The sequence below is a fragment of the Syngnathus leptorhynchus genome, chromosome 13, assembly GCF_054491065.1.
Source record: "Syngnathus leptorhynchus isolate UIUO chromosome 13, UIUO_Slep, whole genome shotgun sequence".
Classification (NCBI taxonomy): domain Eukaryota; kingdom Metazoa; phylum Chordata; class Actinopteri; order Syngnathiformes; family Syngnathidae; genus Syngnathus; species Syngnathus leptorhynchus.
In genome coordinates this window covers 9,891,550-9,914,291 of record NC_141207.1, presented here as the reverse complement: position 1 = coordinate 9,914,291, position 22,742 = coordinate 9,891,550, and the positions used below count along the sequence as shown (strand labels likewise).

Below are 22,742 nucleotides of genomic sequence, written 5' to 3'. Positions count from 1 at the left end.
AGCTCACGGCGGGATGCTAGCTGCTGACCCGCCGCCTGCTCTCCCACTCCCGTCTAAGGTCAAAGGCCAGCCGGCCTTATCGATTCCCCCCACGAAGGGGCGCGCTTTAGCCCGCTCTCCGGGCCCAACACGGCCCCCTGGATTGTGTCCCACACGCCGATTGATCCGGTGGCCATCCGAGGGGACCCTCCATTCAGATCACTGACAACTACAAAGCTCCCCTCTTGACAGATCGTGTCAATATAAATTTCCACTATTGATAAGTCATTAAAAAAAAGGCAGGACATAAGGGGCCTTGCTTCTGAAAACATCTGTTAAACAGGCGACATCAACCCCAAAAAAACAAAGAAAACAAAGGAGTATGCGCTCTCCTCGTTCCCATCTGCGCACTAGACAAGCGTATTCAATTGAAGGACTCAAAGTTGGTCATTATTTCTGAATGACTGTGCAATTCATATTTATGAATAAAATCTAAAAATGATTTCCTACATCATTTGAAATCATCAAAGTTTTCCTCCTCACGAAGGATGTTCACAAGTATGATGTCTTCACCTGTCCAGTGATGTGAGTGTCCTTTTGTCTTCCACGCATGTGTTAAGCGGATCTCCTAAGAGGAGGATGACTGCTTTTGAGTGCTTTTACACTCCACGGGGGGCGGGGTAGCGTGGGGGATCACCCAAATCCACTAACTACTCATTTTCTCACCCGTCGGTCTTCAATGGAAGCTACTTATGGCCTGGTGATTATATGTGCTGCACCAAATCAGGTGGATGTCATACTGGTATTACTAAAGAATGCTACATGGACATAGAATAGCCACTTTCCCATCTTGACACGTATAACGTAAATGGTACTTTGCAGTCAAATGCCGTCATGTTGAAAAAAGAAGTGCAGTGACTTTCGGGACACCCTGAACGTGTCTCGGCTCATTAAAGCTTTGGAAGGCGAGTTTTCTCCAAAACCAAAAGAGTAATTAGCTCTTATTGTGGCTCCCATGTGGGAACTTGCAGCATCTAGCCCATTAGGGAATTGAGAAGACACTCGATGGCGACGAGGTGAACTCGGCCAAGACCTTTGTGGCCTTTCCAGAGGGAAACGATGGCAGAGGGTTGGGGGGTGGCGGTGGCGGCGGCAACGACTCCAGTCAGTGCTGGTGGCTCTGGGCTGGGGAGGGTCACACACAAGCTTGCTCTTTGTGTGCTTTTAATCCCCCCAGCCAACACAGCTTTGGCCAGGTTTCATCATGAAAGTGCCATGAAATAACTTTTTTTTTTTTTTTTCTCCCCCCCTCTTGCACTAAATCTCCCCTAATCCTACGGGCTGCCGAGACAAAGGCCTCTGGGACCTAATCCCGGAGCTTTTAGTGGGCCTGAAGGGCTGGCCGACAGAGCCTCTTCTAAATGACTTATTTCTATCGGACACTAATATAGCTTGACAGCCAGGAACAGCGAAAGGAGGATGACAAAAAGGCCAAGTGGGGGGCTAAGAAAAAAGTCCACAAACATTTTCACATATTTTCCAAGTCTGAGCTGTTGCTGATGAAGTCCAAGAATTTGTCTTCACGCTCTAGTCATTTTTTTTTTTTTTTTAACTTTTAAAAATCTACTAAGCTTTGCTAGGCATTTTCGAAACAATAAAATCAACTTTTATTTACTATACATGCTATGAATTCAAGAAATAAAAACTGTTGATTATTTATACATACAAAATGTGTTGATTATACAAAAAAACAAGTCTTGATATATAAACATAAATTAGGCTGTTATTTTACATTCCTACATACTTCTACAGTATAATATAACATGACTCTACTCCTTACTACTATTTACACTCTCATTGTTTTTTCCGCTGATAGCACAAACCTGAAATACACAGCAAAATCTTTTTTTTGCATTTTGATACAGAGGTGGTTCAGTTGTATGTGATAATTTATTAGCTAGCTCCTTGCATGTAACTAAAGAAGGTAGCAGAAATATTGGAATATCTAAGAAAGTGTCCTGTGGGTGCATGACAAACTGCAAACGTGCAAGCCTTTAACTTTTCAAAGTTTTCCAACACTTTAAAATAGCAAAATACCCATATTAACTACATTCATTATGAATATAAAGTGAAATGCCATAATGCAACTCTGAGCTCTCTGGGAACCTTCCTAATTGAGTTTGCTTTGAAGAAGTTCTCAACAGGTTTGAGTTGGGATTACCTTCACACACTGACAGTTTACCCGAGGAAATATGTGTGTGTTAGCAAAACAAACCCCCCTGGGAAGGGAAGAGGAGGGGAGGTAAGGAGAGGATTTTGGCATGGGCCGTCCGTCAAAGGCAGCACCATGAAAAAAAGGGCTGACTAAGGAGGAGGAGGAGAAGGCTGCTATTTTAATCTGGGCTGCCTCAGAGATTAGCCCACCACATTGTTTTAATTGTTTTAACGCCCGCTTGTAGGGGGATCCTTGGCATAAATCTCCCAAGTTCAATGGTTTGAAAAACTTGAGCCCACTGCCACCCCACGCCACACCCCCCCATCCTCATCCCACCTAATCCCAGCTAATACCTTTCATTCTATTGGCTAATGGTTGAAGGGAGCCTGGCTAAATGCTTGTTAAATAGCGCAGGCCGACAATGCTCGCAAGCAGCTGAGACGGACCGGGGAGCTCCTGCACTGGAGACATACGCTTGGACCGAGCAACTCCTAGAAAGACAGGTAAACCACCTGTACACACGCACAACTTCCAAATTCAATCATTACAAAAAAAAAAACTTCATTGGCATATTTGCTCAACATGTATGTCATTGCATTTTGTCAAAAGTTAAATTGCCATGAGGCTTCCCAAAGTTAGGCCTGTGTGTGTGTCGATTGTCTTTTTTTTTTTCGTTTGCCTGCTTTTTATTTGGAATGGCAAACTTAAAATTGTAATGCAATGATTTCTTTCATGTTTAATGAAAGTGTGCCACATGATTTTGTCATTTCTAATTGTCATTTATTTGATCAAGTTAAATACTACATCATACTTTTTATTTGTGTTTGTTTTTCAGATATCACACTATATACGAATAGCTTTTTGCACTATCAAAGATAAGATTTTTTTTCTATACCTTGCCTACTATTGAACTTAATCTTGAGGGTCTTTTTTCTTTTTATTCTTATTAAACTGATTTGATTCCCCCCCCCCAAAAAATTATCTGTGGTTTGTGCAGCATGTTCCCCCTGCATGGCGTCAACGCAGCGATGCTGCTGGAACTCCACCAGCAGATGGCGCCACAGTACAGCAGCGTCTACCCCGTGGCCAGCCCTGCGGTGCGCACCCTGTCGGTGGCCGAGAGACTTGCAGGTACGTCACTCGACAACAACTGTGCAGACATACTTAGTGGCTGGCTTTCATTCAATTGTTTTGATACACTCGTAACCAAAAGTTGGTGATGCACCTGGAAAATGCCATGTCCGCCAGTGCACACTAGAGCTGATTCATGCATTGATGTTTATGAAGTTATTTCTGTATCTGGCACCAGAACTTCTACTGGAGGCACGCTATGGGAACCAGCAGAAGCAACGCCGCAGCCGCACGGCCTTCACGGTGTCCCAGCTGCGGGCTCTGGAGAAAGCTTTTGAGCAAAGCCAGTACCCCGATGTCAGCATGAGAGAGAGGCTGGCGGTTTGCATCAACTTGCCCGAGGCTCGCATTCAGGTCAGCTTCCAGACAACACTGCGTGTATTTGTTTACTTGTGCTATCATTGCTTTATCTCCAGACAGCATCACATTTGTAGTTCTTCTGACTTTTTCACAATACATTGAACATTTGTATTTACAATTTGCACGATCCACTTGGTAAAGCTGGTCTTTTAAAACAACACCAACATAGAATGGGAGGAATTTCCCACCCTCTTAAGTCATGCCAGAGACGTAATAAGTGTGTGTGTGTGGTTAAACACACATGCGACACTCACCACTTCTCCTATGTTGAAAGTGATGCTGCTCTATTTGATGTCACTCCTGCTGACATAGCGGAAAGCACCGACATTTCTCAGCATTTGTATTTTTGTCTCCTCCATTCAGGTGTGGTTTAAAAACAGGAGAGCAAAATATCGCAAAGGCCAAAGGTGCGTACCCTTCTTCAAAGACAAAAATACGTTACATGACAGCAAGCTGGGAGAGGAGGGGGACAGGCGAGACACGGACACGTTAGCCTCTGAAAGAAACAACGCCATCGGGCGATGTCTGCCTCCCACTCCCGTGTTGGATAAAAAAGGCGGTCTTTGCCCCGGGACAGACTGTCATCCCATCTCCAGGTACCCCGTGCGACTTCCCTCCCCTCCACTTTTGTCTTTCATCCCAGCCCAGAGTTACGGCCATCAAGGTTGCCAGCCACTTTTTGGGATGCTTTCCACAGAGCTTGTTGCCCCTCCGGAGTTCTGGCCGTTTATACAACAGCACAGCTCGGGCCTGGGGGCTCCTCCGTCAACCGTGACTAAAAACTGCAGCCTCTCCTTTCAGACTGCTTGTTCCAATAAAGCTCTGCTATATTCCAACATCGACTTGTAACTGTCAATTTGGGTCCAACTACCACTGTGCGCTCTGGAGGCTGTGTGTGTGTGTGTGTGTGTGTGTGTGTGTGTGTGTGTGTGTGTGTGTGTGTGTGTGTGTGTGTGTGTGTGTGTGTGTGTGTGTGTGTGTGTGTGTGTGTGTGTGTGTGTGTGTGTGTGTGCATGCTATTGCGTATTTTCTCTTTAAATTTTTTCCAGACGGTTTGATGCGTATGAGAAATACATGATATTGACAATGTATCTAATTGCACTGGTCTTTAGCTGCAACAACAATGGTAACTTAAGACTGCTTACTTTAATGGATCACTGCAATATGAACTAAGTCAAGTGAAATAAAAATATTTGGATGTAAAATATCATTGTCTATTGTTACTTTTTGTTCAAGCAACTCTTGAACATTTATTTTTCCACATTCAAAGTCTTCTTTACTGTATTCTTATGTTCGTGAAAATGTGCTTTTCTTTTCTTGTTGTTTTGTTTTGCATGTCACACATGAATAATTTGTGATGGTCATACCATCAAGCCTATGAGTGACTTTTGTGCAATTCTCAACATAATATACAGTATTAGTTTTAGGATCACGTCTACATTTTCTTTACATCATTGAACATTGTACAGTGGATAGAAAAAGTCATTTTTTCAATTGCCAGGTTTTGTGATCCATATCATAACATTGTGACCCGTACAACTCAAATTGAAAATAAATAATGAGATGGAAATAATAATTTTAGGGCTAGTTTTCTTCAGATGGGACTTTAGATAGAGTTCGCACAGTATTTTTATTTTGAATTCAACGAGTTAAAGTATTGTACATTTAAAAAGTGCGGAAGTTGCGCTCTTCCTTTTCCGTATTCCCGAAAAGGTTGCGGACCTTTTTTTTTTTTTTTTTACGTAGTAGTGGCGTGAGGCAGTGTGACGCTGTGTCAGGGTATCGGCAGTCGAGGGAGGCTTAAAGAGACATCATAGCAACTGGAGGGAGGACAAGAGGGGCGAAAAAAAGAAACGATTCATACGAACGAAGAGACATGACTTCGACTGGCCGTCGATAGTTTAAGTCGAAAGGTAATTCCACACGTTTTGCCGTGGGCGTAAAAGCTCCGTCCCAATTGTTGTTCCTCGAAGAAGAAAGCGCTTCGCTCGCTGTACATGAACGTTCTCGCTGTGCTTCGTGTGCTAGTTTGGCCAACCGCTAACGTTAGCATGGGAGCTAAAGAGGGACTGCTGCTGCCACTGCCGCTGCCGTACACTCGCTTGTTAGGATTAAGGAGTTGCCCGGCAGTGGTCGGCGCAATGCCAATGACTGCAATATGTATAAGTGTCCGATTAAATGGTGATTTGCGGTATACAGCAGTCGATACAATCTAAAACAACATAGGAAGTGAGAGTGTTATTCATTTGTTATTAGTCGTATGCGAAGCAGATTATCTTTTCTTCGGAGCTGTCAGTCAATGAATAATTTGTGCGTTGTCCTCTTCTTACTTTTTACGCTCTGGTTCACATAGCGTTCATTATTTGTATTTTTTTTAAGTATATATACAAGTTGCTATTTTAGCGCCAGCTAACGTTAGCTGTTTTTTTTATTAGGCGTAGGGCCAAGAGGAGCGGTGTTTTTTTTTTTAGATGTGCTAACTAGGTTAGCATTTATCAAATGTGTAATATAGTAGCAACCAGTGTACATCAGCTTTCAATGAAATAATAGTTATACGCGCTACTCGTATTGGTAAAAATATAAGACAACGTATTAATATATATCCAATTTCTGAACGAATGAACGCTATTATGCTAAGTGGCTAAATAACGCCAGGATGTCTTGAGAGTATCTGGCCTTGTCTTCCCCAACTAGCATGTGTTAGACCACGGTTATTTTGGAAGAAATGTATGGCTTCTTCTTATATTCTATGTCGACATCAACTCCGTCAAAAACAATATAATGTGGGATCCATTTGAAGAAAAAGTCATACGAGGGACTATATTAAAGTAACGTTGAATGACAGCTACTCGTAGCTAGTTAGCAAGCATTAACCAACTAGCAAAATGCACACATTTTACATCGCCATCAAAAGGAAATCTACCGATCGATGTCTGATTAATATTGTTTTGAGGTTTCGCCTTGTTTAGTGGATACAATTCACATCGAATGATTCTGTTTTCTTTTTTCGTGTCGATGCAACTTAGCTACATTGAAAGAAGTGACGGTAGAGCCACTAGCCATGATTTACACCTGGTTGTTTGGTGCCACCTCAAAACTTAGGCCGTATTGCTAAGGTAATACATTCATAGGTTGTGCCGATTGAAAATAATCCACAGATTCTGAAAAAGAAGCCGTGTTAAAGATGATGCAAAGATGCAGGAGTGGACATCTGTGCGTTTTACTTCAATAACATCTAAAATGTCAATCTTGTCATACAAGCAATTGAGTATAAAACTTTATGAAACAAACATTTCCCAATTGTGATGATTTAGCGTGGATGCTCTAATGGCTTTTAAGCACCCTGTTTTTCTACTTTTTCCTCTCGTGACCAGGTGTCTACTTTCTTTTCATTTCCTACAGAATAAATCACCAAACCTCATACTGCAGTCATTATTGCTTATCGGAAAGCCACTTGTTTTCATAGACTGTAGTTGAAAGCATTTACTGCTCTACTTTGTAAGAAGACATCCCAAAAACATTGGCAAAATGCAAGCCTGGTTGAAATGTCCTTTTCAATCTATTTGCAATAGAAATAATTTTTAAATTTGGAAGAGGGTTTATGAAGACGTAGATATTTTGTGTGGGAAAGAACCAGCCTTTTGGCGGAATGTTTTTGCACCCCTAGAAAATCTGCTCAATGTGAAGAAAGTATAACTTGATTGTTTTTCAACATGTCTTTGATCCTTTTACATGTCTGCTAGTCAGGGAACTCCTTCTCAGATTGGCTGACAAGCTTCAGATAAAAATATCCACCAATAAGCTCATACAGGCCAAAATTCCAAAGAGTTCTCCAAGTCCACACGTCAAAATTACTGAGACGTTTCAAACTGCGCCACTTGTGTGAAGGGCAGTGTGGGCAGCAGAATAGGTCTTGTGTAATCAATTGATGTTTCCTGAATTTATTTGCTATGTGGGCTTTAAAAGGCCTTTGAATTTGTACTATTTCTTTCAATTTGATCCAGTAACATGACAAAAAGGCCTAACAATTTTGTGTGGACAATCTCAATATGTCAATTTTGACTCATTTCTACACGTTTATGTTTTGATTTGTGTTCTTGGCCATTTAGGAATGGACACTGTATCCAATATATATATATTTCATATTGATCAATGTAAGTGCCTTTCCATTGATAAGCGTTGACCATTACTTGCTCTCTTCTTTCGAAGCAGCCTCTTAGCTCATGCATACATAGTGTTCAGTCGAGAGGATTTGGATGCAGGATTTAGGTTACACTGTCAATTAAAATTGAAATGGTTCTGGTTATTGACAGCTGTGCCAGGAATTGACAGAATTTTACACCCCAAGCATCGTGCTTACCTGAAGAAAAATAAACATGGTCCATTTTGACCATTCCAATTGAATACATTTATCATCATTGTGAATATGTGCTCATATGAATTATTTTGGTAAAGTATTAACCTTGTGCCATCTGCAGCAAGGTCCCGTAAAACAAGCAGTCAAAGTCCATTCTCCAAATGCCTTTGACACATTTGAAGAATAAATCACTGGTTTGTATTGTTGGCTCTTGAACAAATTCACGTTTTAAAACCGAAAGTAATAATTGGCTTTGTTTGTATGGAATGCCGTAGTGTTAAATGAAATGACATAAAAAAATATTTTTTTTAGCAGCACAAAATGAATCTTGGCCATAATTAAGCATGCTAGCCCAGCTCATGATGAACTAAGTAGTCTACATGATTTTATTGACAGTCATGGCAGCCAGTTTGGATTTAATCCTGAATTCGAACTGTGGAAGGATGATGTCATGAATTCTAAACTGATTGTTTTCTTTGGATTGTTTTGCAGGGCACCAAGGTGACATAAAAGCAGTCCGTTACCCATTCATCTTGTCGCTGTTTGCTCTCGGGGTCGCTCTGTGCCGTGACCCAACAACATGGATAGCGTCTGCTGTAACACTGAGGGCTGACCACAAGGAATGAGGAACCCCAAGGGATGTTCCCAAGCGGCCTCGTGGATGCACTAGCTGGCTTTTGGAGTGCTTTTTTATGATTTTGTACTCTATGTGTCTGTCTGTGGACACATTTTAGCGGCCGGCGCCTGCCTCTTCTCCTGTCGGGACCGTATTTGCGTTCGACCAGAGCTGGCGTGACAAAGACTCGAGGAGACGAAACGGGAGCCCGCCTGCAACGTTAGCTGTAGATTGGTTTATTTGTCGCCGCAGTTGTACCAGCTACACCTTTCCTCTGTCCTGTGAGAGTTGCCTCCCTCCCCCCTCTTCCTAAAGCTTCCTCTGCCATTGTTACTGGATCTTCTATGGTTTGCATGGCTGGAGAATAATCGTGGAGAGGCCAGGGTATCACAAGCTTATGGATTTTGACAAGAGAGGGGGCAAGGGAGAGACAGAGGAAGGGAAAAAAATGTCGAAGACGGCAGGAAGTAGGACTGGACATGGGGGCCGAAGTTCTGGGACCAATTCTGGAGTTCTTATGGTTGGCCCGAACTTCCGTGTTGGTAAAAAGATTGGCTGCGGGAACTTTGGAGAGCTGCGCCTGGGAAAAAATCTCTATACCAACGAATATGTGGCCATCAAATTGGTAAGCTCACACTCATTGAACACGTGGCGGGTTGTCCTCTGTTAATATTTAGCAAACCTTATCGACAATGTTCGTTTTGTGATGAAACTACCAGACCTCGTCAGGAAGCGGAGTCAAGTCAACCGTCACGCTACAAACAACTTCTTGGAAAAAAAAATGTACCAAGGCATTGTTGGCCATGTATTTGAGAAGATTTTATCCTTGCATTGTTATTGCTATGGCTAGCTTCACTGCACACCAAATAATCAGGCATTCAAAGCAGATAAAAATCCTCAAGGTTTATTTTATTATTTTTTATTTTTTATTTTTTTTGTGGACATGTTTCATTTTTATATGGATGACAAAAGTTCTATAGAATCTTCACAAACAGGTATAGTACTATGCAATAAGAAGTTGTCTGTAGTTATTTTAACTAGTTTCTAATCAGCTCTGAGCAGTTGCCAATACCAGAATGAAAGTTTCTTTTTGTTTGTAAATCTCAGTCAATGCAAATGATCACTTCTGCAAATCACATTCTTGGCGAGATATTTTTAGAGCTTCCCCGCAGGATACTAATTGGGGAACCACGCAGGTACCGCTTTTTCAACCACTTGATCGTATCGATATTTGGCTCACATTAGTGAGCGGATATTTTCATTGATTATACATTAATGAAGGCAACGGCAGAGTTTAACCAAAGTTAAGTAGTCATTACAGAAGATGTTGGAGACTTGGCGTCATTTCCACCACAGTTCCAGCGGTCTGTATATGATTATTCTTACATTTGTATATCCCAGGGAGGTCATTATCTCTGAATGGGCATCCACTGAAGGCTTTGTCAACCACATAGAAGGCCGAGGTTAGAAAACGTCTGTAATTGCACTTCTGTGAAATCTTACGTTGTGCTCACTGCCTCTACCCTTGCCTGTGAACCTTCCCATCTGTTGGGGTATTTTTATCCCAATGGTATCCCAGCTATATCTGGCTATGGTATTAAGGCAATACTTTTGCTCCATGATTCTTGTGCCCGCTCTAACTAGTGTTCACAAACATTAAGGGCAAGTGGGCAGTGAAACGCATACGTACATTTTCAGCATTCAACTGAGTGGAAAAACAACTAGTTGGGAAAGTTGAGATGAGTTGCTGCTGGGCTCCACATAAATGGGCAGGAGCTCCTGAACAGTTGTCTTCACACATGTTGATGTCCATCCCTGCTGCTGTAGGGGCTTTAAAGGTATTGCCTAACCATTGGGGCTTGGCAAATAACTATATTTTTAGATAATCAACAGTTCCTTTACAGTACACGTAGAGTAGCTCCCTGTCCATGGTCGTGAATGAATTAAGAAATTTGTGCGTCCATTGAGCTTTGCAATTAAATAAACGGTTCCTCGAGGCAGGGAAAATTCCTCCAGCATTTTTCAAAATGAATTACTTGAGGACTGGTTTCAGCCTTAGTTAGTGTGCAATGCTCTCTTAAAGTTTGTGCCAACAACTTGTCAGAATTTCATCTAGCAATCGCGGACCAAGACATGTAGGCGTGATATGGGTGATGGACTAAATTAGATGCCACAAGTGTTGTTTAATTGGAAGCAAGGCGCTTGTAAATTCTATGAAATCAGTTTACCATTACTTTTGACAGGTGACACTCAACTGTCTTTGCCTTTTACTCCTAACTCAGCCAAGGTAGGATATTTCCACAAATGTGGACTCTATTACACACAGTGACGTCATCCCACAATCGGATCATTTGTCCCTGCACCTTGAGCAGCAAAACAGGAAAAAGAGGAACCAGCCCGTCATAACCAGACAGTGTAAAAAGGCCTAGTGTTGAGCAGAGGACTGGCTCCCACAGTTGAGTTGCCAGTGTAAACCTTGATGGGGCTTCCATTTCCGCCATTAACTGCGTAGGCAGGATAGTGATAGCCAGGCCAATGTATGGCAGGACACAGTGTAACAAGGCGTGCTACAGTACTGAATACTTCTTTTTTGCTACAGAAACAGCTCTTATTCTATAGCCCTTGTGAGCCCAACTATTTTTGGAAAGTTATGTACTTCTTCTACACTGTACGTACGTACCTGAGACCAACAAGAATGACCTCTTTTAGCACATTCTAGTGAGAAATGGAGCAAGCTCTTCTGAGCCCGTGTTAATGTTGAAATGAAAAGCAAGAGACAAGTGGAAACTGCTGTGTTCTGAAAGGTTGTCTTTGTTAGCAGGCCCGGTCGACACACAGAGAGTCAGTTTGTGGTTTGACTGCTTGCTTTCTTACGCTGACTGAGTGCCTGTGAGATGGTGACAGGACTGTGTCGCCATTTACCGATGAACATTGCAGGCTGGACTCACAGGAACATCCCAGTCTCTTAAAGAAAATGCCAAGATATAATGTCTACTCTTATACTGTCCTGTAAAAGCCACTGCTAAACTATCCATACATAAATGAGCTTTTCTGTTGATGTAAAAACAAGGAGAGTAAATCACCATCTAATTGCCCTTTTATTTTTTTATTGGCAAAACGTTTTTTACGAGAATACAATGTATGTGCATTTGGATTAAGATTGCATTTGTGGAATGAACGAGTTAAGAAGCAAAATTAAATTGTTTTTATCTGGTCATCTGAGACCTGGCAACTGTGATGTCATTTTCCGTTGACAGCAAGTGTTAAAATGGCCGCCTCCTGAGATGGATGCGTTAAAAACAGGTGGATTTTGTCCGTTTAATGAATATTCCACAAACAAAACATTCCAAACTTTAACGTTATTTGTGATGTTTTCACCAAATCAGGCATATGTCACACTAGCTCAAAGGCTGTAAAGCAGTGCTTTTTCACAAGTGACTCTTGCTAATTATTTCCTGGTTGTGAGGTAGATTAAGGCGTTTTATCTAACTCTTCTGTCTCCCTCCCACTGCAGCACGATAAACAGCTCTTGTTTCAGTCGAGCTCAGCAGCTTACATCAGCCTGCCATGAGGCAGTTGTCGCACAACAGTATAGGCATAAAATCTCCATCAGCATGTTTGGCACAATTTAAAGTGACGTTTTGACAATTTAAGGTCTTCCCTACTTTGCTTTACCTCCTGAGAGCACGCCGGCAAGGTTGAATGAAGAAGTACTGTCATGTCTTCAGTCGACTAGCTAATACGCGAATGAATCAGTAGCTAGCGTTATCACACTGTATTTACATTGACATGTTGTTTTGATTGTGATTTCCATCTAGATAGAAATCTTAGTGACGCTCCCAAGTGGAGCAGAAAAACGTGCCCTACAGGAGCAGAATGCACACATGCATTACTTGGGCGTCTTCATTTGTTTGACCCTTTCAGTCACCCGATCATTCAAGCTTCTGATTGAAGCTTCACTTTGTTGACATTTGAGATGGTTCTCGACAGTTGAGTCGCATTGCAAAATGCATATTGTGAAATGCTTTATTGGGAGTCACGGAAAGGTCGCTCTATTCTGGGGCTTATGCATAATGTTGGCTCCGTTGCGTACGTGTCACACCTTGGCATACGTTGACACTCTTTGAAAGTCACACTGGTTTCTTTTGATGATAAATTGCTAAGATCTAATGCTGCAGTATTAACTAGACCTGGGATAGTCTTGGCGTGAGATGGGATGGTGGCCACACTCCGAGAAAAAAAAAAGTTTGTCCACATTTTTTGTGGTTTCCAATAACCAAACAAACAAAGTAAAAGCCAATCCATAAATTCTAGTTAGAAAGGTCAAGGTCTTTAAGGGTTAGGTTCTGGTCTTTCTCTGCTATCTGATATCAGATTTAGCCCGGCTGACATGGTATGAAGAGTTGGTTAATCCTCGGAAGATGAAGTTGATTTTCTGTTCACACAAGTTTATGTGAAACTACGGTGATGACTAGCCTGAAAGCGCCGCATAATCTCTGATGACATAATCATGTATTTGTACGAGCTTCAAGCGTTCACTTGAAATGGTGTTATCAAACACATCATCCCAGAGCTGTTACCCTTTTTCATCCTTCTAGTGCAATATTTGTCGCCATGACTATGAACAACATTTAATGACAGTGTTCAATCATTTTATATTCTGCCTTTTCTGGTCTTTTATATTCAGCAGTAGAAAAAGACGTTTCTCTCAGTGGACTCACAAAAACTGCTGATCTCATCTCTAAAATGGGCATTGATGTCATCTATTGGTGGTTGTATTTCAGAGTTTGGGATTTACAGTGGAGCAGGATCAGACGCTCCCCCACCCATGCCAGTTGAAGAAACCGAACGGAATGATGAAATATGAACAGCAGCCACTGTTGGACTGCTGTTGCTATTTTCTGTATTTCTGTTGCTACACTTTTTGATCTGACTTGGCTTCTAATCAAAGAGGAGTGGCGGCATGCACGTTTTCGACATCTGCGTTTTGCTTCCTAGCTACTTCCTTGAATGCGCCTGTGTTCCACAAGCCATCAGGTGATGTTGCTGCTTCACTGGAAGTCTCCACACAGCCAAATGTATTTTAAAGGGACGGTGAGGAACAGCTGAGGTGGAGAGGTTCCTGCAGCAGTAGCAGCAGGTCAGACAGGGAAGGGCCCTTCTGGCCTGTTGGTCAGCTGCCCTCGACACAAGCCAGTATTGTATAATGTATAGGCTTTGTTCAAGGGGAGGGGGATTCCATCAAATTGCTCATTTAGACAGCAAATAAATGATGATGATAATGATGACTTGTTGATTCATACATCAATGTACTGTACATTTTGTACTGTACATTGTGTATGTCATAGCAGTGTGATTAATAATAAAAAAAAGGTCCAGTTGGGTTCTGTGAAAGATAAGGATGACATCATGAACACAGCAATCTGGACGCTTTGTTTCTGACATCATTACCACATCATTTCAGTGTTTGGACTGAATCAAGTCATAAGTCACACATCCCTAGTGAGCAACACATTTTTGAGGTCATAGTGTTGTGGCATCCAGTCACATTGATTTTGTCTAATCCTGGAGGGAGCGGGGGGTTATGCTATGATGTAGGGCTGCGTAATTATGGAAAAATACATTTGATTGATATTGAAGTCATGATTAATAAAAATTATTATTCATTGATGTCTAAACTATCAGCTGTATGTGGGCAATATTGACTCTGCCGGCTTGTTCATATAAAATATTATTTTTTTTTTAAAATTGTTTTTGTACCTTTTTTTTTTTCACCTGAAGTGATTGATTTTTACCTAAAAAAATATTGCATACCTCCACATTTAAGTAGGTATCTTGTCACAAACGTTTTTGAGAAGCATCAAGATGACATGATAACCAAGTTCCATTTGTCTTCAAATCACTTCACTAAAATCAAAGTGTTTCCGAGCACGACCCGCATTTCATTTCCTCTCATCCTGTGAGCAGATCACAGAAATGATATTTACAAGCGCTGACGAAAAAAAAAAACCTTGTTACATCAGACATTCGCAGCTTGGCTGTGGTCATTTACACAGCCATAGCTTAGTCCATCTGCTGGAAATAGAGATGACTCTTAAGTAGGCTCCATAAAGCTGCCATAAGCCTGTGTTTCCCATTGTAAGCTGTTTTAAATGCTTCTACAGTGTAGTGCCATCTGCTTTCAGCCATCATTTATATATTTGTTGTTCATGTTCATGGCTGCTGGTGCCCATAGAGGTGACGGTGTTTGTGTGTGTGTGTGTTTTCACACCAGCCGAGCAGTTACTTGTGTTGCCTCCCTGCCGGGCTGGTCACATGTCTTCATCCCACAGGCTTGCACTCTTACCCGCCCTGTTCGCATCGCAGTCAGTCTCTGTTGTCCCTTATGTGTGGCTTCTGGATATTTCTCTTGTTACCATGATGTGGGAGCAATTGTGACATTGAGATCAATCACTCATTTCAATTCTGTGTTTTAATATTTCACATTATTTTGAAATGTGTATTTCTGTGACGGACAATATAAATTGGGAATGCATTTTGTATTGGCAGGAAGACACACTGCCTTGAGCAGGACTCACTTGGTATGCAGATGCTAAGTGTTTACAAGGCAGTACGAGAGATTTCTTTCCTAATTTGATTAAGGCTTCAATGACTTAAGGCGGTTTAAAAAAAAACTTTCAGTTTTCCTTCAACTTCTTTTCAATGAATGAACTTTTTGCTCACGTTTGGTGTAAATGCCCTTGTCATCTCGCCTGGTGCGGTTAATCAGATTAGAAATTGTAAATCTGGAGTAAACTTGACAAAAGCCCACTGGAGCCGCACTTGAGCCTTTCGCAAGGAACAATGACAACTTTAAACTCAAGTTATTTTTAGCGATTAGAACTTGTAAAACGCTTTTGGTTAAGTTGTGCTTGTCAATCACATGGCTTGTACAGTGCTGCCAATTTTCCCCCTCTTGCAATTGCTTGAATTCAAGATGATAGCCTATGCCATGTTTTATTCACAGTATTTCTTCCCCCCCCTTCTTACAGGAGCCTATAAAATCCAGGGCACCGCAGCTCCATTTGGAATATAGATTTTACAAACAGTTGGGAAATTCAGGTAAGAAAAACAAATAGTCTACTCTATTAAGTGGATGTTTTTTGTTTGTTTTGTTTTTACAAGGTGGGCACAACACAGTGACCCCAGTCGCTTTTTGAGCTGGTATTTATTGCCGTGTCAATTCCTTGATCCTGGCGCTGGACCTCAAGTCCTGAAAGGGGTTGGTGCACAAGGGCAGTCCTTGACTATTTATAGATGGCCCTCTACGAGCCGTGTGGGCCATTATGGTTTGTTTACTCAGATAATTTCCTCAGTCGGGATGTTCCTGATTGTGTCGCCGCCGTACATTGCAAAGGAAACTCTCAATTATGCCATGCTAATAATTCCCATCCCTTTCCTTGGCTCGATTGATTTACTAATATGGTCATTGATTATGTTAAGCTTACATGACCACATCGCACAGACATTTTTTTTTCCTGCGTCGATTGTTAGTTGTAGTATTTTGTGCAAGAAATTGACAATCTGCCACATATATAAAGATCAAACCGAAAGGTAGCCTTTAAGCTTCTCTCAAATTAGCAGTATCAGGTTAAAAGCGGCAAATAGCATTCTTGTGTAACTTTCATTTTGTCAGTCTTGTCTCCGCTGGAACAAGACAGGCCATTGATCTTATTTCAGTTGAGGGAGGAGATCTCCTGAGCTTTTGGCCTAATGGAAGTCACTTATCTTTATCCTCCGTACTCTAAATGTTTAATATGCATTCCCTCCCTGCAACTCTTGGCTCTGGCCGGTTATCCAATCCCATCTCATCTCATCTTTTCCCAATCCCCAACTCTGACATTTGACTGTAGAGCAACATTGTTTTCAGCTGCCATGATGCAACTTGATAAGACCCGCAATATATACACAATAGGTTGAATTGTCTCCAATGATGGCAGCAGGGGCAGAGCACCACTGACGATTGCTTTGGCACCAAACAACTCAAAATTGTGCGTATCACATCGGAAAATCATACTGTTGTTTGTTTTACCCGTCATAAAATCTTGATAAGGCGGAGAGACTTTTTCCGTATTACTTTTATGATGCATGCATTTTGAAAAGACCGCTTGTGTACATTGTACTCGTTTTCTTTCCGCTAACAACTTTTGACAGTATTTACAACATTCAGCCGAACCTCAATGTTTGTTGAAAATGATTGTTCGTTGTATTTCACAACACATCCGTGCTGGTGAATCATTTACGCAATATCTCATGGATTCTGGCTTTTGATGCCATGGTGACTGACCCACATTACTGTGGGCCTTGACTTGCTTTGTTTTATTAAGCCGTCTTCTGTGGTAATATTAGTATTTTCTACAAAATGGGGTGTGGTGGTTTCAAGTAGCAAATGTATCAGCGCCCTAGATAACGATACGCTTACACTTTGCCTTTATTTACACTTGAGAGAAGTCAAACACTGACACACCTGTCGAAGGAAACAAACAAGTTTTGTTTATCATTGAAGCTTTCATTTGCTTGTCTGCAAAGCTATTTACCAAACTGAAATTGATGTGGTGAAAATTGAAGTGGCACGTTTGTGTCTTTTGTTTTGTTTTAATAGGACAGATTTTGAAAAAAGTTATTCATTGAAATGATTTGTGCCTCTTCCCACAGAGGGAATTCCACAGGTGTACTACTTTGGTCCTTGCGGGAAATACAACGCCATGGTGTTGGAGCTGCTCGGGCCCAGTCTAGAGGACCTGTTCGATCTTTGTGACCGCACTTTCTCCCTCAAGACCGTCCTGATGATAGCCATACAGCTGGTAAGGTTGACATTTATGGAACATGAACAAATTGGAGCACGCATCGCTTAATTGTATTCATCCGTAGAACATCGATTTATCGGCGTCTTCTAAAAGACATTTATCACGCATCCGTATCTCATCTAGATAACGCGGATGGAGTATGTCCACACAAAAAGTCTGATCTACCGAGATGTGAAGCCAGAAAACTTCTTGGTTGGGCGACCAGGAAGCAAAAGACAGCACACCATTCACATCATCGATTTTGGTCTGGCCAAAGAGTACATAGACCCCGAGACCAAAAAACACATCCCGTACCGGGAGCACAAGAGTCTGACTGGAACGGCGCGCTATATGAGCATCAACACACATCTGGGAAAAGGTGAGTGACAAATAACATCTTGATTCTCATCAAACCATCAACGCTGAATGAAAACATCTCGCACCTTCTTGTCATTTTCAGAGCAAAGTAGGCGGGATGATTTGGAAGCCTTGGGTCACATGTTTATGTACTTCCTTCGAGGCAGCCTCCCTTGGCAAGGCTTAAAGGTATAGTATTGCATTGTTTGCTATACAGCGAGTGTTGTCAAGCTGTCTTTGGCTTTGATTTGACCATTTCCTGCTCCGCTCGGTGAAGACTTAAATTTTCAATCTCCCAACAACCTTGGGAAAACAATACCATCCTCTCTCACAGGAGACATTTCAAGGTCCATCCTGTTGTTGTATTTTTAGTCTGAAACCCAAGCGAGGACATCAAAGTCTCAATTTCAGCCTCAAGTCTCACTTGCATGCATTTTTTTTTTCTGCCTTGAATTGTGAAAATGACTTTGGAAGAAGTGAATGTGTGTTGTAGGGCCAGTTCCTTTTTGAGCAGATGACAAAAATAATCGACTCATATACTGTTGTTGTCCAATGATGGATTTGTCACAAGGTACGATCCAGGCTGCCTCTCTTGCAAATAATAAGAGCAGAGTGAGACATCTGAGCATTTGTTATGTGGGAGGAAGCCTGTTGTTGATGAATGTGAGGGATGGACCACTGTGGGGGAGGTTGGATGGCTCGGTCCGGGCCAACTTTTCATCAATATGTAACATGACGGAAAGCATCATCAAATACAGTCACCACGGTATCATGAGCACTTCTGGAAGTGACAGCATCTACAAACTGCTGTTGCTGTGATCCATCTTTTCTCTTTTCCTTTGCAGGCAGAAACTTTGAAGGAGCGGTATCAAAAAATTGGGGACACCAAACGAGCAACCCCGATAGAAGTACTTTGTGAAACCTTCCCAGGTGGGTAGAACCGGAGTATATTGGCATCATTGAAGCGTTCATTTCTTTTGAGCCTAACGCATCTTTTGATACAGAAGAGATGGCCACCTACCTGCGATATGTGAGGAGGCTGGACTTCTTTGAGAAGCCCGACTACGACTACTTGCGGAAGCTCTTCACTGATCTATTTGACAGAAACGGCTACGTCTTTGACTATGAATATGACTGGGTTGGCAAATCCCTGGTGAGTGCCCTCTAGTGTACAAATTGTGCATTACACCGACTAAAGTACATTCAGAAATGATTTACATACAATAGGATACGTAATATGATCCATATTTGTCTTATTTGCACCACCTTTCAAGCGCCGCCAGGTTGAATTTTTTTCATTTATTGGACTCTTTTTGTGTTTGTTGCAGCCCACACCGATCGGCCCTATCCCTAGTGATGCTCCCCTGCAGCCCAGCAGCAGGGACAAAGCACAACAGCAGACCAAAAACCAGGTGAGGGAGGTCACGAGGAGCGTTGCATAAACAACACACCCAGGCGCGCACACGCTTGCCAATCCACCAGCCAGCCGACCGACTGACTGACTGACTGACTGACTGACCGACCGACCCAGTCATTCAAGTTCCTCTGCCTGAATTGTTCTTGCTGTATCCAACTGTAAGCAACTTCCTTGACAAAATGGCTGCCATTCATTTCCACCTGTTCACCACACATTGTGATGTTACAAAGTGACTCATTTGTTCCAAGTCTCCCGCCAGACAATCTACATTTCCAGTCATGAGTTGATTTTTGCTGCATTTGCTGTCAACCAAATCCCTGTTTGGGTGTTGACTTTTATTTTCAATATCATGCCACTCTAAGCTTGGCTCATTGCATGCATGAGTTGAAAATGCAGACTGCATTGTTCATGCCAGTGATGACGATAGGGTGTGAGCAACTCTTTCCTTTCATTTTACCAGCCTTATCCAAGCCTTGCCTTTTATTTTTAGCCTGGGTAAAAGATGAATCATTTGGAATGAACACATTTCTGATCGACACAAAGATGTAATTATACGAGCGTTTCATTGTTTCCATATGGGGCCCAAAGGGCGTGTGACTTAAGATCTTACGCTTGACTCGGTAGCGTCGATTGCAACTTTTTTATTTTGACCTCGCGCCCCATCTCGTCGCCCGTAGCTGTAAACTGGAACATCCTGATAAAGACGGGATCGGAATGGGCGATGGGGAAGTCGTTAAAACAATTCAATACTCTGCAAATGGACAGCACAAGCTCATGGTACATAAGTTTGATCAAGGCTGTTTTTCTTTGACTCCCGCATGACTTTGTAAGTGTGTCGATCTGTGCTTCATATGAATTTTGCTTCCCTCTTCTCCTCTATTTAACATAGTAAGTCTTAACAAGCCTGCTTCTGCTTGGGAGATGTCTTCTGTAATTGTTTTGTTTCTTTTTGTTTTTCTTTCTTTCTTTCTTTTGTTTTCACTCACCTACCCCACCTCTTCCTTGTCCCCTCTCCCCCCCTCACAACTCACCCCCAAATCCCACCACATGGGATCTCCTTGCCCCCCCTCCCTTCACCACCACCACCACCACCACCACCTGCGTCTTCAACCTTTTTTGCTATTGCATCAAGTCGCCTGAGCCAAAAGGAAGTGAGTCTCAGCCCACCCCTGTGACCAATAAGGAGACTTTGGGGTCACACCTCACAGCTGAGCGGCTGGGGGGCTCTGTCCAGGTACTGCTGCTGCTTGGATGGCAAGTGCATGAAGCTGTATGGTTGTGTGTGTGTGTGTGTGTGTGTGTGTGTGTGTGTGTGTGTGTGTGTGTGTGTGTGTGTGTGTGTGTGTGTGTGTGTGTGTGTGTGTGTGTGTGTGTGTGTGTGTGTGTGTGTGTGTGTGTGTGTGTGTGTGTGTGTGTGTGTGTGTGTGTGTGTGTGTGTGTGTGTGTGTGTGTGTGTGTGTGTGTGTGTGTGTGTGCGCGTGCGCGCTCTCTCTCTTTCTCTCATCCCTCACACACTTCACGCTACCTGTGCCTGTGCTTTGTCCAACCCTCTGCCGTCCGTGTACGTACATTCAAGTGTCTGAATCCCCCCGTGTGTTTGTTGTTTTTGCTCTCGCAGCAGCAATTGCTTCATCTGCTAATGAGAGGGGCGGGGGAGGGCTGACTGTACAGCGATGACATCTAGCAGCAACTATCACGACCTTAGCTAAATGCCCGTGCTTTACAATAAATCGATTATTTTCCCCCTTCATAACGATTCAAATTTCCATCGCCATTTGCTCCCAAGTAGGTATTTGGCAGCGCTCCTGAAATGAGAAGCCTTCATTGTTAATGCTGCAACTCAATAACGCCGCCCAGTGGTGAGCCAATAGTACTGCAGCATCTAAGCTATTTTGAAGTTGCTTTAGTTGGTTGGAGCACTCCCAAGTTACTGCGCAAAACGATCCGCTCAAAGATGGCTGGCAATCACATATAGTACGAGTTGTGGTTCTTTGCATTGTCACCCTCCAGCCGACGGGTGGCGTGTGCGAGTGTTTTTTTTTTTAGTTTTCTGCTCTCTTTGTTTGCTCATGCAGGTGATGAGCTCAACAAATGGCGAGCTGAACACGGATGATCCCACAGCTGGACACTCAAATGCTCCCATCACTGCTCCCACCGAGGTTGAAGTGGCCGACGAAACCAAGTACGAGGCCCAACAGGAAATTAGATGAAAATGTCACACATTTCAAAATAGTAGCATGTTTTGTTTTGAACACACACAAAAAAACAACTAAATCTCCTGATGCAATTTTTAAACCACATCATTTGTATGAATTTGCCAAGACAACAGGTTTGTTTTGAACACAAAGCTCTTGTCTGTTCATGCTCAGGTGCTGTTGTTTCTTCAAAAGGAGAAAGAGGAAAGCTCTCCAGAGGCACAAGTGAACCAAGCGATTGGAGAGAACTTGAAACCTTGTTGTCACTGTCAAGTTTTAAATGGAAGCAACTACACAGACCCTCGCCCCCCCCCCCCGTCCTTTTCTCTACCCAGCTTCCCCTCACCTCTTTACCCCGCCCCCCCTTCCTCACTTGACTTCCCTTCACCCTCCCCAACTTCCCTTCCGCCATCCCTGCTTCTATCTTTCTCGTTCTCAGTGCTCCCCGGCTGCTGATGTGTTAAAGGAACGTTGCGGTCATACTGACTCCCAACAGACTCTGATTCCTTAATCGGCAGAAAAAAAACTCGAGAGGGGGGAAGAGAGGCTTGAGAAAAAAAACGTTTTAAAAAGCTGTAACAATGAAACTGTGGCGTGAATATGAAAAAAGATACTGTTTGAAACAGTTGTTGTATTCTAGATTCCATAAAGAAGGTTTGTTGTTCCAACAGTGAGCTGTTGATCAGGGGGAACCATCCGAATTCTGCTCCGCAAACAAATTGTTTATTGCTTTCCTTTTCTTCCTTTGGTGTGTGTTTTGGGATCAAAGTCGAGAGGAAAGGTGAAAATACCATCATATTAAATCCAAGCCACATGGCAAGCTTTTCATCACAATTTGGAGCATTTTTATGTCTTTTTTTTTTTTCCTTTCTTTTTTGTAATTCAATCCTCAGTTTTTGAAGTCAAATCCCTGCTTTGAAGACTTATTTTTATGTTGTAGTGTTCTGGAGTTCCATTTTTCTTTCCCCTTCATCTGGCTTTTCTTTTTGTCTGTCAATGTGGACTTTGTAGCACAGTCACTGGCCTCAGGTACTGTGGAAGATTGAGAGAAACCGATATTAAGCTCTCTTACTATTATTGCACTTTTGGGAAGAAAAACAAAAAAAAACAGAAAACAATTACAGTGGAAACTTTAGGTTTGGAATTAACAATTACGAAAAACAAAACTTAATAAAGACTGATCTAGGAAGAGTCCTTCACGACGCTTATATCTGAGTTATGGCAAAAGATGTTGATTTACATGGGGGAAGATGTCTTTCAACTTTTATTTCTTACATCAGAATAATTTAC

General features: G+C 42.3%; 2 protein-coding genes across 6 annotated transcripts; both read left to right on the top strand.

Annotated features, from left to right (window-relative positions):
- The first annotated feature begins 2,144 nt into the window (after positions 1-2,144).
- dmbx2 (diencephalon/mesencephalon homeobox 2) lies at positions 2,145-4,877 on the top strand. Of its 2 annotated transcripts, XM_085928329.1 has the most exons (5): positions 2,145-2,697; positions 3,192-3,325; positions 3,504-3,679; positions 4,049-4,092; positions 4,329-4,877. In XM_085928329.1, the coding sequence occupies exons 2-5, from the start codon at positions 3,193-3,195 to the stop codon at positions 4,462-4,464; spliced, it is 489 nt and encodes a 162-aa protein (XP_085784455.1). In that variant the 5' UTR covers positions 2,145-2,697; position 3,192; the 3' UTR covers positions 4,465-4,877. The 2 variants fall into 2 exon arrangements, with proteins under 2 accessions (XP_085784455.1, XP_085784454.1); XM_085928328.1 differs by having other exon boundaries at positions 2,176-2,697; positions 4,049-4,877.
- Positions 4,878-5,388: 511 nt separating this feature from the next.
- csnk1g2b (casein kinase 1, gamma 2b) lies at positions 5,389-22,646 on the top strand. Of its 4 annotated transcripts, none has more exons than XM_085927496.1 (12): positions 5,389-5,598; positions 8,535-9,283; positions 15,690-15,759; positions 17,353-17,501; positions 17,628-17,862; positions 17,944-18,029; positions 18,686-18,770; positions 18,845-18,993; positions 19,169-19,252; positions 20,390-20,491; positions 21,333-21,439; positions 21,627-22,646. In XM_085927496.1, the coding sequence occupies exons 2-12, from the start codon at positions 9,056-9,058 to the stop codon at positions 21,679-21,681; spliced, it is 1,350 nt and encodes a 449-aa protein (XP_085783622.1). In that variant the 5' UTR covers positions 5,389-5,598; positions 8,535-9,055; the 3' UTR covers positions 21,682-22,646. The 4 variants fall into 4 exon arrangements, with proteins under 4 accessions (XP_085783622.1, XP_085783623.1, XP_085783625.1 ...); XM_085927497.1 differs by having other exon boundaries at positions 5,390-5,598; positions 18,848-18,993; XM_085927499.1 differs by lacking the exon at positions 20,390-20,491 and having other exon boundaries at positions 5,392-5,598; positions 18,848-18,993.
- The last annotated feature ends 96 nt before the right edge of the window (positions 22,647-22,742 follow it).